The sequence below is a fragment of the Pteronotus mesoamericanus genome, unplaced genomic scaffold, assembly GCF_021234165.1.
Source record: "Pteronotus mesoamericanus isolate MK-2021 breed Mesoamerican mustached bat unplaced genomic scaffold, CSHL_Meso_final scaffold_165, whole genome shotgun sequence".
Taxonomy (NCBI): domain Eukaryota; kingdom Metazoa; phylum Chordata; class Mammalia; order Chiroptera; family Mormoopidae; genus Pteronotus; species Pteronotus mesoamericanus.
Window position 1 is genome coordinate 6433082 of NW_026555307.1, and position 16430 is coordinate 6449511.

Here is a 16430-nt window from a genome sequence, read left to right on the forward strand (position 1 = left end):
TTGAGTGTCCACCACCCACTGGGAGTAGGGAGTCAACCCAAGAAAAAAAGTGATAACACCACCGCCTTCTACAGCACTGACTCTGGGCCATGTCCTGTCCTGAAGGGTAATCTATTAGCTCCTCTGACCCCTCCACAGCCTTCCAGGGTTGATACTATTTTATGGTTATTTTACAGAGGGACATACTGAGGACAAAAGTCAGGTAATTTGAGGTCTAGATTACCTAGAAAGGGCAGAGCTAAGACTGGAGCCCAAGCACCAGCTTCCCATTCACGCCTGCTGACAGCACCACAAGCAGGATCCTGTGCCCGGGGTAGGGGCTGTCTGGGAGCGATTAGAGTGACTCCACATGGTTTTGCATTTTTTCTTTAGAAATAAGAACACATAAATAATGGTTGTTTTTATTTGGACTAAGCTTTTAGCAATTTGGATAGATTCTCTTAATTAAATAAGAACAATAAACAAATGGCACTTTTTACCAAACCCAAAATAGTAGTAATAATACTTACTGAGCACTTACTGTGTGCCTGTCTCTATATGAATTTACTCAGTCCTCACAACAACTTCATGAGATAGGTAGAATTACTAATTCCCACTTTACAGATGGGGAAACTGAGGCACAAGGAATTTAAATAATGTTTCATGGCACTGGACACATCTTAACATAACCGCTCACCCTTGTCATTGAGCAAGAGACACAGCCTCTCTCTTCCTACTGTACACATCCAAAAAACCTGGGAAACAAAGGGCTACAAGTTCAGGCTGGGTCACACAAATCGGGGTTCCAGACCCAGTTCTGTGTGGATTTAGGCAAATCCTTCAGCCTCCCTGATCTTCAGTTTTCCCATCTGTCAAACAGGGAAATCATGGCGCCTACTTCCCAGGTGTGTAGAACACTCAGTGAGATAATGCACGCCGCGCTCCCAGCTTGAGGTGCAGTTTAGGGTGGACACCACACAGTGGTCAGTGGGCTTGGGGTGGACTCTGTACCCAAGTGTATGCCTGCATCCAAACAGCTCTGTGACTTGAGCAAGGCTCTCAGGTCTTGGTTACCTCAGCTATAAATGAGGGATGATGAATTCCTTAGAGGGTCTTTGAAAAGATAAAAAACTTAGTACTGGGGCACAGAGGGAATAGATAGGCCTAAATCCACACAGTATGCCCAGCCCGGCAAGGTTCTCACCCCAGTTTACAATGAGAAGGAGGACAAGGACGATAATAATAGTCACTTCCTGTGTGCCAGGCTTTGTTCTAAATGATTTATATGGATCATTTTAGATAATTATTGCAACCTCCCTGTAAGGTGAATACTATTATTATTTCCATTTTACAGAAGAAGAACCTGAGGCACAGAGAGGTTAAGCCATTTGCCCAACATCACACAGATAGAAAATAGCTAAACCACTGTACTCTGAAGCAGTTGGCCCTATGAGGGGAGGAAGTCGAGGATTAGCTAGAGCTGGTTAGGTGCCTCCCTCCTCACTCACCACTCCTCCCCAGTGCTGCATAAACATCAGAGTTATCATTAACCAGGGATTGCTGGCGACCTTGTGGTACAGGCCTGGGGGTGGGGACAGAGGCTGAGGGCCCAGACAGACAGGGCTGAAGGAGCCTTTCAAAGCCTCCTGAGTCCTCTGAGGCCATGTGCACTCATGTATGTGTGTGCCAGGGCGATGCCTGTGCCTGAATGTGAGCATGCGCATGGTGCCCTGCAGAACCTGAGGTCTGGTCCTGTTTCTGATCACTTTGACTGAAAGGGGGGCATTTTCTGCCCTAAGCCACCAGAAGGACCCTGGGAAAATTAGCTCCACTTTGCTCAGCCTGAGCTTGCTCTTTCCTAAAATGGAATTAATAATAAGGCAATGTCCGGTCAGAGACCTCTGAGCCTGGCCTGGGGTTACTTGTATGATCTCAGTGATTTCTCCATTTTATAGGATGGGAAACTAAGGCACAGAGACATCATATGGACTGCTCAAGTTCACACAATCAGGAGTGGCAGAGTCCAGACCTGACCCCAGATTTCTCTGTCACCCTCGCCTTGTGACATGGCCTGCTTATGAGGCTACAAACTGTGTTGTCCTCCAGGGGGCCCTAGAGGTCACATGAGCTCAGGGAAGGAGAAGTTCAGGGTTAAATACATGAACTCATGTTTGATGTAGTCAATATGCAAACAAAAGCATGTAGGACTGTATGTCTGTGATTGTGTGTCCAGCTGTGTGCTTGTTTGCCTATGCATGAGGTTGTGATCACAGGTGTGTGTGTCTGTCTTTGTGGTTGTCTGCTGTGTCTTTGACAGTGTTTCTGCTTCTCTGTGTGCCATGTAAATATATGTGTGTCAATGTACATGTGTACACAGGATTGTGGGCTTTCACATCTCTGAGACTGTATAGGAGTGCTGGCTGTGTACCTGTGTGCCTATGTCTTGAGTTTATTTATGTGTTGCATGTGTGTATTGGTGTGTTTCTGTAACACCATTTGTAAGGATGTCTTCATAAGAGTGTGTATCTTTGTGACCATTTATAAGAGGGGATCGTTGTGTGGCTGTGTCTTTAATTGTGCCCCAGTACAGGTATCCATCTGAATGAATATGAGTGTATGTTGTTTAGGCACACAAATGTGTTTGTCTTGTTTTTTTGTGACTGGTGTAAGTGGTGTTGGCTGTGTGTGTATTTGAGCTTCTCTCCGTGTTATTCTGTGTGTGTCTGACTCAGTGTGTGTGTATATATACATATATATGTATGTATTTGCATGCCTTTTTTGCCTATTTATCTGGGTCTGTGGGTTTCTGTGTGTGTGTCCACACATTCCTGGGGGACTTCACAGTCAGCAGTGGACAACACATACACACACTGAAATGTCCCCCAAACTTTCCTGTGGTGCTTGCTGACCAGGGCTCTAAAGAACACAGGGGTCAGGGGTCAGTGGGCTCCTCAACACTCAGTCTAGGTGACCTTAGGCCCTGACAGAGCCCAATTCCCAGGGAGCCCCACAGAAAATCACTGACACCTCCAAGCTCAGCTTAGAAGCTCTCTGAGGTGGGCCCAAGGCATGTGCACGCATGTGTGTGTGTATGTGCGTGCGCACACGCGTGTGTCTGCAATTCAGCCCTCTCTGCCAGCACCTCTTTTTTCCAGCTTTCCCCATGTGGCTATCTACTCTTCTTCCATCTGAGCGGAGAGAGTTAACCTAGCGGGCCAGGGCGGTCTGGGCTGGGGGCCGCCCCCTGGCCCCCCTCCAGCACCAGCTCCAGTTACAGCTGCTGGTTGGGGAGGGCATGGCTGGGGTGGGGCTGGGAGGGGAGACCGCTGGGGGCGGTGCATCCAGCTCTGGGCCAGGGGGTCCAAAGTGCTCTCCCGGTCACAGCTGGACTTGGGGGCCTGCTTCCATCAGGGGACAGCCTGATTGGGGTGAGCATCTCCCACCCCTCCCCTCCCGGCCTCACCCCTCATCTGGCTAGGCAGCCTATTTTGGGAGCAGGAGAGGCCAGCCCTGGCTTCCCAGGCAGGCCTGACCCAAGAGGAAGGGAGTATGGTTGGAACATTTGGGCTCCCCCAGGGGTAGGAGTGTGGGTGTAACCTCTTCCTTCCCTGCTGCCGCCCCTTGGCTGGGTGTGGGTTGTGGACATTCACATGTTGCGTCACTGTTTGGGGCACTGGAGGCCTAAATGAGCAGTAACTTGCGCCTGTCTGTGTCTCCACCCCATGTCCTAGTCCAACCAGAAGTGTGGGGAATGGGCGCTGTCCCCGTTTCAGCCCCAGTGTGTGTATTCGTGAGCATGTGCCCATGTGTGCATGTGTGTGTCCTTGCCCCTGGCATCTGTCTTTTATCTCATGTCACTCGCCTGGTGTTGTCCGCTTATGAAAGATGTCACCCAGAGGTGGGTGGAGAAAATATTTTTCCCTTTTCTCATTGTTTCCAGAAGAGGAGAAGGGGTGGCCTTTTCCCCGGCAGGGTTGTGCGTGACCCCGAGGAGGGGAAGGAAGGCTGTTGCCATGGTGGCCTGTGCAAGGCAAATTCCTCCAGAGTGAAGTGGGAGATATTTATACCCAGGGTCAGGCAGAGTGACTGTCAGCGGCCAGAGCAGGAGAGCTGGGATATTTCGGACACAGTGAGGCCGTGGTGTGGGCAGGTGGGCCCTTGGGCGTGTCCCACCTGTCTTGTCCTTTGCAGTATATCTGTCTGTCCATTTGGGTAGGATGAGGTCTCCTGCTCTCTGCTAGAATGGGTGTGAGGAATCTGTGGCCTTCTGTGGGGAGGCCCAGGCCTGCAGGAGATCCCTGTGGGCTATGTGTGTCTAACCCTTATCCTCGTATGGCTGCCATGTGACCCCCAATGTGTGCATTGTTTGGTGACACTGTGTCCGGTATAGCTGGAGGTGTCCCTGTTACTCAGGGTGGATGACTATGCTTTTGGAATTAAGTCTCAATTGTCTCTGACTTAACCCCTTGGGTTCAGGAAACAATCGTGGATGGGTGGGTGGACAAGGATATACATTTTCTCACCCTTGGTGTCCCCCAGGACAATGGCATCTCTCGACCACATCTTGGTTCTTTGTGTGGGTCTCCTTGCAATGACTAGCGCAGGTAAGTATGGGGAGACAGCCCATTACCCACCTCAGACCCAAGGGTGGCAAGAGTCAGGGAAACCCTGCAAGAGAACCAAGTTGGAGACTCTAGCCTAAACCGAGTCCGTTGGGACACCAAGAAATTGGGGTTTTGACATGGTGTCTAGTAACAGACTAATATTGGGGGGTGGGGGGAGGATGCCCAAGTTAAGTAAAGGGTAGAATGGTAGCTGGCTTCCCCAGAATGATGGAATCACAGGCAATGTGTAATGGTATGGGGAGCTGGAACAGTTGGGTGCCCCCTACCCAACCCAGAACAGTGCAGAGTGGGTAGCTAAGACCCAACAGAGGGTGGGTAGTCTGCTCAGGGTCCAACTGTTCTTCAGTTCTCAGCCCAGGTTGGTAGAGTCCCCAAAAGGGTCTCTTTATGATCCCAGGAAGCATCCAACCCCTGATCTCTCTTTCTCTTTCCAGAAGCTCCGAAGGAACACGACCCATTCACCTACGGTGAGGGAGGGAGGAGCATCTATCTTTGGGAATTGGGGTGGGGGGCTGGGTTTGCCTGTCTTGTCCTCATTCTCTCTCTCCCTCTCTCTCTCCCCCTCCCCCTCCCTCCCTCTTTTTGTGTGTCTCTCTGTCTCTTTATATGATCCCCCTCTGTCTCTCTGATTCTTTCTTTCTCTTTTTACCTCTCAGTATCTTATGGCCCATCCTCTGCTGCTTCCTGCTCTTTCTCCTTTCTCTGTCCCCCTCATCGTCTCCATCATCCTTTCTGCTCTCTTTTTATCTCTGTCCTCTCTGCACTGCCCACCTCCTCCCCTCCCTTCACTCTCATCTCCCTGGTCCACCTCCTCCCTCTTCCCATATATGCTCCTTCCTCTGATTGATCCTTCTCCTCCCCTCCTGCCCATCCTTCCTCCTTGCTCCCCCTCCTCCCCATCCTGCCCTTTTCCTATCCTTTCTCCTCCCCTTCGTGCCCTCACCCTCCTCCCTGCTCCCATAGACTATCAATCGCTGAGGATCGGAGGTCTTATCATCGCCGGGATTCTCTTCGTTCTGGGAATTCTTATCATCCTCAGTATGTGCCCCCACTGCCTGCAGCCCCGCTTCTGCCTGTTTTCACCCCCGCCCCGCCCCGCCCCGCCCCGCCCCGCCTCCAGCCCCGCCCTCGCCCCGCCTCCAGCCCCTCCCTGTTTCCACCCTCCGCGCGCCCAGTTCCTGCCCCGCCCAGACCCGCCCCATTCTGCCCCGCCCCTATTCCCACCCTCGACCCCCGCTCCCCCTTGGCCCGGCCCCTGTCTCCGCGGCCCCGCCCCTCACAAGCACCCGCTGGAACGAGAGCGCCCCTTGGTGACGGCCTAGAACGGACTCTTAGCCCTGTTTTCCCCTCACTACCTACTCAACAGGCAGAAGGTGCCGATGCAAATTCAACCAGCAGCAGAGGTAAGAGGCCTCCCAGCACTCATTCACCTACTGCCGCTCCTGCAGGGCTCTGAGGGTGCCGCCTGCAGTCCACCCGACCCGCAGCCAGAGCACGACCCTTCTGCAAATTTGTATTAAGCACCTACTACGTGCCAAGCCCCACGCGAGGTCCTGGGACGTAGCAATGAACTAACTGCCCTCTCTGCCCGGCTGAGCTCCCAGCCCAGTGGAGGCGGTGGCCGTAGGCTCCAACTGCTCCGCAAATAGAAAGTCACAAAGCGTGATGAGTCCTGTGAAAGAGCCGCGGCTAAATGAGATCAGCACTTGGTGGCCCAGATGAGCTCAGTCTTTTTGCTAGCTCTTTGATTCATCTTTAAATAAAAATTTAAAGCCCAGGAAAGGGATAAGTACCTCTTTCATGTTAAAACAATTATAGATGTTATCGTAAATAATAGCTAATATTTATTGGGCATGTCCCAGTTGCCAGATACCCTGAGTTAGATGCTGTTATTAACCTCATTCCACATATGAGGAAACCGAGGCACGGAGACGTAAATCACGTGCCCAAGACTGCTCCTCTAGGAGGGGAGGCCATGTCGAGGCCGCCTGCCCCTCGGGTCCGATTTGGCCGGCCTCCCCCGACGGCTCCCAGTCCCTTCCCCCGCGCTCCGGGAGGCGCGCGCGGGGGCGCGGGAGGCGCTCCTGTCACACTCTCGAAGGGCCCAGGGTTCTGACGCCCTGGCCGAGCCCGAGCGGCTCCTCGCCCACCTCGGCCTCGGGGTAACCCTTCTGTGAACCGAGCTCTGCATTAGGGGGACTTCTGGGAGTGGCTATTCCTCTCCTTTCCCAGCCCCAAGCCCCTCTACTTCTCTATTCCCAGAACTGGAGAACCTGATGAAGAGGAGGGAACTTTCCGCAGCTCCATCCGCCGTGAGTCTGGGAACATCTCGGGTGTTTCGGGGTGAGGGTTGGTTCCAAGACCCTGGTTCCTGGCCCACTCTGGGCGTGTGGAGGGCTGGATCCCAAACCGGACGGTGGAGAATTTCCCCGCCGCTCCCCCCTCCACAGGAACCGGGGTACCCGTCCTGACACCCGAACTCTCTGTGTTCCCCCTCAGGTCTGTCCACCCGCAGGCGGTAGAAACACGTGGCGCGATGGAACCCCGCCGGGCCCCGCAGCCCTGAGCAGGCTGGGGAAGGGAGGGGAGAGGAGCGGGGGTCGCGGGCTGCGGGGCTCTCCTGCTTGTCAGCCGTTTCACCCTCACAGGATTCCCGGCACCTGACGCCTCCCACCCACCACCCGCGCACCCACTGCCACCTGGACTGCCCTCTTCCCCAGCTCAGACCCCACCGGCTCCTCTCTGCCGCCCAGACTTCCAATAAAACGTGCTTTTCTCTCCTGACAGCATTTTGTGGATGTCAGTCCCTTGCCCGAAAGCCTGGGCAGGCACCCCCTTGGACCCGGCAGGGGGCGCCCCGCCCGTGGGGAAGGGGCGGGGACCGCGGCAATGGGCGGGGGCGGGGGTGGCCTGGACGGGGGCGGGCTCTCTGGGCCCCCATTGGCTACGGTCCCCCCCCCCACACCAGGGCTCCCCGATCTCCGCCAGACTTCAGTCCGTCAGGCTTCCAGCTGCTGTAGCCGCGCCTTCATCGCTTCGGCATCCGGCCGCCCCCTGCTCCAGCGCGGCATGGCGACCCCAACCCAGGCCCCCACGAAGGGTGAGCGTCGCCTGGGGAGAGGGCGCAGGGGGGCTCCGGGATCTTAGAGCTTCGGAGAGAGGATCTGGGGAGCTATCAGTAGTGGAAAGGGAGGGGAGTGGGGAAGAGGACGTCTTTTCCTCCCATGGGCGGAGGCCCCTGCAGTGCACTCCTTGGCGCCCCTCTGGGCTTCTCGTACACCCTCTCCCGGTGGTGTGGTTCCTGCGCGGGACCCGCGGTCGGAGAGCGTCAGTCCCAAGAGAAAGGATGCTCGGACCGGTAGCTATGGCAACCGGGTAGCTGGTCCTGCACAGCGATAGGAGTGGACGCGAAGAGGTGGGCTTTGAGGTTGAAGGCCAGTGAGTCTACAGCCGCAGAGGTTCTCGCCCATTCATGGTCCCTGAGGTGGGCAAGGGGAGGGGGTCCATATCCCCCGTTTTTTTTCCCAGAGCTAGCTCTTAATGGGGTGTGTTTCCTGAAATTCCTGACAGAAGGTTCAGCGGGAAAAGGGAGAAAAAGGGAAAGACAGGCAGATGGAGGGAGTGAGAGAGAGACAGAAAGAGGGAGACAGAAAGGAATATAGAAGGAGGCGGACTGAGAGCCTGAAAGAGACCAAAAAAGAGAGGAGACCCAAAAAGAAAGATAGGAGACTCAGAGATTCAGAAAGATTGAAGGGGCAAGGCAGAGAGCAATAGACAGAGATGCAGAGAAAGAGAGAAAATCAGAGACAGAGACTGAGGTAACTATGGAGAGGGAGGCATAGAGAAAGACAGAGCAGGAGAGAGACAGACTGAAAGCGCCAGAGAGGAATAGAGAGAGAGGAGGAGGGGCAGCACAGGGTGGGGCCTGAACCACTGCAGTGAGCCCCCAAGGGCAGGACTGGGTGACGGACCCTCCTTTCCAGTCCCTATTCAGGGGTGTTGTCTGGCCAGGGAGGTGCATTTGGGTGCACACAGATGCTCCTCCCCACCCGCATCCAGCCACAGCGATTTGCGTTTCACACCCATTAACCCAGTTATATGCACCCACTTAAACAGGCTCTCTCCCCGAAGAGCCTCCTTTCCTGAACCAGCTTCTTCAGAGGAGCAAGGGGGAAGATTGGTTTAATTGAGGGTAGGGGGCAGGGAAAGGGTTTCCAGCACTGAAAGCAGGGCCAGGGGATAGGCTATCAGTGCTGAGGAAACTCCACTCCACCCCAACGTTTCCCTCCCTGCCCCCTTTCCCGGCAGGCAGGGGCTGCTGCACTGAGCCATATCTGCAGAATTCGAAGCAGGGCGGGGGTGGGGGGGCTGCAGAGGCTGGAAGCCACCCTGGGGAGAGGGGGCAGGGCTGAGCCAGCAGGCCTGGCGGGAGCCCAGGACTTCTTTTTGTGGAGATGGTTAGCAGGATCAACGACAGCAGGCAGGCAGAAGTGGGAGGACAGATGCCTCAGCTCCCCACTCTCCCCACCTTTTCCCCAGTTACAGCATAAGAGGGGGCCACAGGTCTTGGGAAATCCCAAAGCAAGGAAAACATGTGGTGCCTTGTAAACTGCTTAAGGAAACTAAATAATGGATTGCTGGAGGGGGAAAGAAGGAAAAGTGAAGTCTTTTGCCAACCTGTCACAGAGCAGGAGGGAGAGTTAGGAGGCAAACAGGGAACGCAGGAGCTCCACTGGGCCTGGGTCCCTATCCCTGAGAAGGACTCTCAGCTTGGCCAGAAGCCAGCCCTGCAGGGGCAACAAAGGGAGGTAAAAAGGGAACAGAGTGAGTCAAGATTGGCCCCTGAGTTAGAAACCTGACCCCTAAGCCTCCCACAGGACCCCACCTAGCCTGGGGTACCAGAACCCTTCACCTCTCTTCACCTCTCAAGATGCCCCAGTTGCCATAGCAACCACCTCCTTCCTCGCGTCTCTGGCAACTGGCCAGGAGTTGTGCACATTCCGTCTCCTGCCTCCTGGCTCCACCCTTAGCCCAGCCTCGCCCTCAGGACCCAGATTGCTGGGGCAGCAGGGACCAGAAGAACTTCCATATGGAGCACTGAAGAGCCAGGGAGGAACCAAAGAGGATTCTGGGACAAGCCCTCACCCAGGGGGCTTCTGATGCTTTGGGTTAGGGAAGGTGTATGGAAACACAGGGTACAAAAGCAGGATAATCCAACTGCTCCACCTTGGATGCAGTCTCCTGCAGCCCAGAAGGAACCCTTCCTCCCTTTCTTCCTTTCTTTTTTCTTTCTTTCTTCCTTAAAAATTTCTTCAAGAGACTTTTATAAATTCCAGGATTAACAACAGAGATGAGTCAAACGAATGTACTCCCTCTCTTGTGGAGGAACCAAGACAGAACACAGATGACTCTAAAATATTGTTTTCTCATCTTGATGCTTTTGAGTACAACCTTCATGATTTTTGCTCTATCCAAATGTTCCCCACACTGCTATTTGTTTAATATTTTTTTATCAAAGGATTAACTTTTACAAAACTTAATTAGGTTTATGTTAAGTTACCACCACAAATGGAAAATAAGGAATTTTTTTTTTTGCCTTAAATTGAAGGCAAGTATAAAAATGTTCATAAATGGATGACTTCACTTTTCTGGGCCTTAGTGTTCCTCTTCTCTGGAACGAGGATGAAGACGGCACCTACATCAGAGAGCTACTGTGAAAGTTAAATGTGTAAATACCTGTAAAGTGCTTAGAAGAGAGCCTGGCATGGAGTCAGTGCTATCAAGTGCTGGTTAGATAATAAATAAAGGAGAAAACCAAATAATGTCAAGAAATTTTACTTAGATATTGTTGCCTACTGAAGTCTCTGAGCCTAAGGCCTGTGTTCTCTTGGGGAAAGTGGGAGATTAACAGGGTTGGAAGGTGTTAAAGACACACCAGCACCTACCTAACACTTGCTTTTTGAAGACTGGACAGAACAGAGAAGGGTGAACATACACGTTGTGTGAATCAGTGTTATTCACTGTCTTGTCTAGGTGCCACCTGTATCAGTCAGTTTAGGATGGAGCATGCTGGGGTAACATATAGTACTAAAAACCTCAGAGGCTTCTGATAACCAAGGTTTATTTCTCACTTATACTATACTCACTTATACTGTCACAGGTCAGCTGGGGGTCTCTATTTACCAAAGAAAACTGGAGCAGTTGCTATCTTGAACATTTATGTCACCATGCCAAAGTCAAAAAGGACCTCTTATACGGGCTCTTAAATGCTCCAGACTGGAAGGGATGATAACATTTCTACTTAGAATTCATTGGCCAGAATTAGTCACATGCCCCCCCCACCCCACCTCAAGGCAGCCATCTCTCCCTGAGCCTGGAGGGGGAAGAACACTAGTGACAACACCTGGCATCGCTGGTACCTCTCCCCTAGTGGTGCCTTAGAATTCTGCTCTAGACAAGGCAGACTGTACTAAGAGTTGTCGGAGGAATTCGGGAGCCATCAGGATGGGTTCTTGAATGGGAAGGATGTTCTGAGCTCTCCTGAAGGGGAATATGGTTTGTGACATGGAGATGGGAGATGGAAAAAAGTAAATCCGAATATACACATATTTAACCCATACATTAGCATTTATGAAGTGAGGGTGAGTCTTCTAATAGATGGGTGTGTTTCATGTGGTACAGTTACATATGTATTCATGCATAACACACACACTGGGGAAGCTATTACAAAATCAATTATAAATCTTAAAATTGGGAATGTCTTAGAAATAAGTAACATAAAATACATTATATATAACACAATACAGAGTATATTATAGGACAGCTCCTTGGTGCTGGACTTGGTTGCAGAAGTGGGTGGATGAGAGCAGTAGCTGCAGTGCCTGCCTTTGAGAGCTCTCAGATGACTGAGAGATTTTAGGGAGCATTCAGGGGAAGCTGATATACTCAGCAGCACCCCGGTGGTAGTGGAGTCTCTTTACCCCAGCATCATAAGCAAATTGGATTATGCCGTTTTCAGGAAATAAGTACATAACTTGCAAAAGACCTCCACAGAGGACTAGCACCGGGACTGCCATGTGTGGTTGGGTAGGTTGTGCATCGTACAAGGGAAGGTACAAACTAATGTCTTAAGTGGGGACTGGAATCCATCCTATGCTTCAAGCCTTGTGTCCTGCCATTAAGTTATAGCAGCCAGAGCAAGGGGTCTCTTTATCTTATTTCTGCACAGGAACAATTGGACCAGTGGCCACATCTGGATCCTAAAAATGTTAAGAAACGCAGTGTTGAAATATTTTTTCCCTCTCTCTCTTTCTCTGCCTTCCTTCCCAGTTCCTCAGGAACCTGACCCATTTTACTATGGTGAGTGGCAGACTCTGTGATGAGGGTACCCTGGGGCTGGATGGAGGGGTGGCTGCAGATCCCCACGGGTCACTGCTGAAGTGGCTTCAGTGGTGGCTGATATGGGCTGGGCCACTCACCATGTGACCATGTGGATACAGTTCACATCAGCTGGGCTCATGGAGGGCAGAATCACGTTGTAGGTACCTTCTCTGGGTCTGCTTCATGCTTCACAAGGACTCTGGGCTGGTGCATTGGGGTCATCAGAGTAGCAAACAGCTCTGAGACCAGGTTAATCTGAATCCTGGCTTATCCACTCACTTGCTGTGTGGCCTTGAGCAAGCTACTTTGCCTTTCTGAGCTCTTCTTTAAATAAGGGAAAGTAGTTGTTCCCACCTACGAGGATTGTGGGAAAGACTTACTTGGATGATGCCATTAAATCATTCCTACAACATAGAAGCTCAAAGAAAATACCTCCAGGTCTAGCAGACCTGGACCCAGTTTTCTCCCTAAACACCTTCCTGCCCTCTGCCTTTGCTCACTCATACTGTTCCTCTAATATGTCAAGTGCTTTCCCACCTCAGGGCCTTTGCACTTGCTCTTTCTGTGATGGAAATACTCATCCTCCAGCTCTTCACACAGCTGGCTAAGGCTACTTTTCCTTCTTCAGGTCTCAGATCAAATATTGAGTGTTCAACTAAGAGGCCCTCCCTGAATCCCAGGCAAGAGGAGCCATGCCATATCTACACATGGTCACATGACTCAATTTTTTGTTTAGTGCTTGATCACAATAACAAAGTCAACTCCCTGAGGGCAGAGGCCTGGACCATTGCTGGTACAGACAGGGTGCTCCATAAATTAATTTTTCAAAAAAATTTTACTGTGGTATAATTAGACACAAATAATTCTTATAAAGAAAGAATGAGATTAGAAAGTGTTGAGAAGAGAATGGGAAATTCTAAACAGGACAGCCAGAGGTTTCACTGACATTTGAATGAAGCCCAGAAGTTGGCAAGGAAGGGATATTTGGGGGAAGAACTTCCAGGTAGAGGGAACAACAAGTGCAAAGGCCTTCAGGTAAGACCATGCCCGATATGCTCCAGGAATAGCAGGGAGGCCAGTGTGTCTGGAATTAGGGGGTTGAAGGGAAGTATAATGGGGCAAGACCTGAGAATGCTAAATCTTACGGGGCCTTGTGGGCTGTGATGAGGACTTTGGCTTTTACCTGCAGTGCAGTAAATATGGGGAGGGGAGAGGGGCAGCTCTGAGCTGAGGAGGACCATGATCTGACTCAGGTGTTAACAAGATCTCTGTGGCTAAGGGGTGGGATGGGGGGAGATCACAGAGAAGGTTGCTCACTGCAGTAGTCCAGACATGCGATAATGGTGGACAGGACCGGGGAGGAGGCAGTAGAAGGAGGAGGTATATATATGTGTATATATATAGCCACGACACCAGAGGAGGGGGGTAAGTGAGAGAGAGGACAAAAGAGCTAGATCCATCCTCACACTAACCCACTGGAGGAGCCTCCAGCACAGCCTGCAGCATCCCTGAATTTTGGACCTCTGTCTGGCGTATTTGAAGCCAGGCTGGGGGAGGGGGACTGAGGTGCCACCCACACTTTGATGTCCCCCCTTATCTTCCCCAGACTATGACACTGTGCAGACTGTGGGCATGACTCTGGCTACCATAATGTTTTTGCTGGGCATCCTCATCATCATCAGTAAGTGTGACCCTTTCCTGGGCTCTAAAACCCCTCACGGACGACAACTTCGGGGTCAGGCACCTACAGTTCCCCTGCTGGCTTTTGACCAGACCCTTACATCCTGTCTTCTTGTTCTATTTATCTCTCTCTTAACAGGCAAGAAAGTGAAGTGCAGGAAGGCGGACTCCAGGTCTGAGAGGTCTGGCAGCAGTGGGGAGAGGAGGAGGAGGGGCGGGAGCAGTAACAGAGGGGCCTAGGGCCTGCCTTTTGTTTTCAGTAAAGCCTGCAGCTATTGAGGCTCTTTGTGCTTTTCTCTCCATCTTTGCTTCCATAGCCCAACGTGCAAGTCCTGTAAGTCAGAGCTTCCCTCCTCAGGTAAGGGTGAGAAAGTGCGTGGTTCTGGGAGGAGGACAGGTGGGAGCAGAAAGGGGAGTCGTGAGAAGGAGAATTTCATTGGATGTCCCTAAGAATGGGGCCATTAACCCAATGGATGGACAGGGGAAGTTTAGTAGAGGCCAAAACCCCGCAGATCAAAAATGTTAAACCAGGAAGAGTCAGTGGAATATGAAATGTCCTAAAGAGTCCACTAAGCATCCCAGAAACAAGTACATAAGCCTATAAAGCAAGGATGAACTAATTCCTCAGAGCAGAAAGCCATAAGTCTGGAGAGAGAGGGGCCCCACATGGGAAAAGGACTTCTGCCGTCAGAACGAAGACAGAGTTGAGCACCAGAGAAGCAGAAAGACAGAATGTTCTCTAGACTTAATTGTTCAATTTGGAAGATCCAGGATGAAATGACAGAGAAAAAGGAAGAAGGGAAAGAGGGAGGAGGGAGGAAGGGGTGAAGGAAGGAAGGGTTTCTGAATAACAAAAGGAGAGATGTATAGAATACATATTTTTAGAAATCGATGTGAGGAGTATGAGGATGAAAAGATAGAAAGTATAAGAAGGGGATAAAGAGAAAAAGAGATGGAAGGTGAGGATCAGGGGGATGGAGGTGGGAGGAGGATGGAATGTAGGAGGGGTGGGTCCCGAGGGGAAGTGGGGGTATAGAAGGGGTGGAGGTGTTGGAGGGGGAGAGTGGGTGCAGGTGGATGAAAGGTGTAAAGGAAGATGGAGAGAGGTGCAGGCTGTGGGGGAGAGACAAGCATGTAGATGAAAGGTTGTGACTCCTTGGGGGTGTTAATTTTAATTATGTAAAAATATCTCGACCTGTTTTAAGTGGAACTGCGTTCTCTCATGGGACTTAAAAAAGTCAGGTGGGAATATCTCTGCCTCTTAGAAAGTTCGTGTAACTAAAAAAATGGGCTTTGGGGTATCAATATTTGGGGGGATTTGGTGAGGGGAATTTCATGTGTTTTGTTTCATGTTCTTTCAATGAGACTTAAAAACATTAAGGGGGCACTTTGTGGATGATCGGAGGAGGTGGCCCCGACGCCTGGGTCTAAGATTATGTACAGGATTCTGACCCACTCCAGCTGGGTGATGGTCTTGCATGGGCTGGAAACAGGGGAGTTCCTGTTGTGTCCCAATCACCAGGAGGCTGGGTGTGCGTAAGGGAGGTGTAGGAGGAGTTTTGGGGGCGCCGGAAGGAGATAGAGACTCCCTCTCTGGCAGGTGGAAGCCCCATAAAAGCCCATCTCCTCACAGGTGTGTTCCCCTCTATGACAGTGTCCTATGGGGCAGGACAAAGACACACAGGTGTCCCTATATGGACCACACATTAGAGAGTAGAGATGCAACACAGCTCAAGGGTGTCAGTCCTTGGGGACTTGGATTCATTCCATGGTGGGGATGGAGGGCTCACTGGCTCTGTGGAGAGGGCTGCTTCCACCCCTCTAGTCGCTGACCCAGGCTAGTGCGCGCTCTCTCTCTCTCTCTCTCTCTCTCTCTCTGTCTCTCTCTCTGTCTCTCTCTGTCTCTCTCTCTCTCTCTCTGTCTCTCTCTCTGTCTCTCTCTCTCTCTCTCTCTCCAGCCCCTGGAGGTGGTGGCGTGTAAATCCAGCCTCCGGCACCTCCACTGCTGTCCCTGCCTGAGTGTGGGAGCCTGAGGACCGGGTGGAGGCGGTGGGGATCCCAGCCTTGCGACGCTGGGAGCGATCTCCGGAATGAACCGCCCCACCCACCCCGAGGCTGGAGCCGCTGCATCCTGCTGCCCCTCCCCAGGCCTTGGCAATGACGATCCCCCAAAGACCCCCAACTGCATCCCAGACCCAGGGACTCAGGTCTCCAGTCCCTGGAGTCCAAGAGTCCAACCCCCAACCCGCCCCCAGGGTCCCCGTGTGCTTCCCCTCTGCACCTCCTTGTCTCCTCTCCGAAGAGCCGTTCCCCTGCAACCTCGGTGTCTACGTCTTGAGCTAAATAAATGTGCATTCGGTTTTCCCCCTTGTTCTGTCTGTGTGTTCTCATCTGTGGGGACGAAATGGGGGAAGGACAAAACTGAACCTGGGGGTCTCTCGCCCAAGCCCCCGGAATTATTCCTCCTTCTTCAGTGGTTTCCTCCTCTTTCTTGAGCCCCTTGAGTTTCTCTTTCTCTCCTTCAACGACCTCTTCCCAGTTGACCCTTTCTTCTCTTCACCCGAGGCCCTACTAGACCCCTTCCTCTTCTCCCCGCCCCCCTCCCCAAAGACGCCCCACCCAACCAAGACCTGTCAGCCCCGGGCAGGGTGGGTGGAGGTCACTGCCCTGATTCTCGCCCTTGCCCCCCTCCCCATCACCCTTGGCGTCTCCCCGCCTCCTGCTCCTACCCCGGGCTCTTGAAGCCAGGAAACCCAAGAGGAAATG

General features: G+C 52.1%; 2 protein-coding genes across 5 annotated transcripts; both read left to right on the forward strand.

Annotated features, from left to right (window-relative positions):
• The first annotated feature begins 3294 nt into the window (after nt 1-3294).
• Nucleotides 3295-7390, forward strand: FXYD1 (FXYD domain containing ion transport regulator 1). 3 transcript variants are annotated; one of them, XM_054588847.1, is made up of 7 exons: nt 3295-3407; nt 4519-4583; nt 5039-5071; nt 5568-5642; nt 5971-6007; nt 6867-6916; nt 7104-7390. In XM_054588847.1, the coding sequence occupies exons 2-7, from the start codon at nt 4523-4525 to the stop codon at nt 7124-7126; spliced, it is 279 nt and encodes a 92-aa protein (XP_054444822.1). In that variant the 5' UTR covers nt 3295-3407; nt 4519-4522; the 3' UTR covers nt 7127-7390. The 3 variants fall into 3 exon arrangements, with proteins under 3 accessions (XP_054444822.1, XP_054444820.1, XP_054444823.1); XM_054588845.1 differs by lacking the exon at nt 3295-3407 and adding an exon at nt 3736-3877; XM_054588848.1 differs by lacking the exon at nt 3295-3407 and adding an exon at nt 3979-4129.
• A 209-nt stretch (nt 7391-7599) lies between these two features.
• On the forward strand, nt 7600-16017 carry FXYD7 (FXYD domain containing ion transport regulator 7). Of its 2 annotated transcripts, none has more exons than XM_054588849.1 (6): nt 7600-7704; nt 11934-11963; nt 13591-13665; nt 13804-13846; nt 13982-14022; nt 15623-16017. In XM_054588849.1, the coding sequence occupies exons 1-6, from the start codon at nt 7674-7676 to the stop codon at nt 15643-15645; spliced, it is 243 nt and encodes an 80-aa protein (XP_054444824.1). In that variant the 5' UTR covers nt 7600-7673; the 3' UTR covers nt 15646-16017. The 2 variants fall into 2 exon arrangements, with proteins under 2 accessions (XP_054444824.1, XP_054444825.1); XM_054588850.1 differs by having other exon boundaries at nt 13804-13837.
• Nucleotides 16018-16430: the final 413 nt, after the last annotated feature.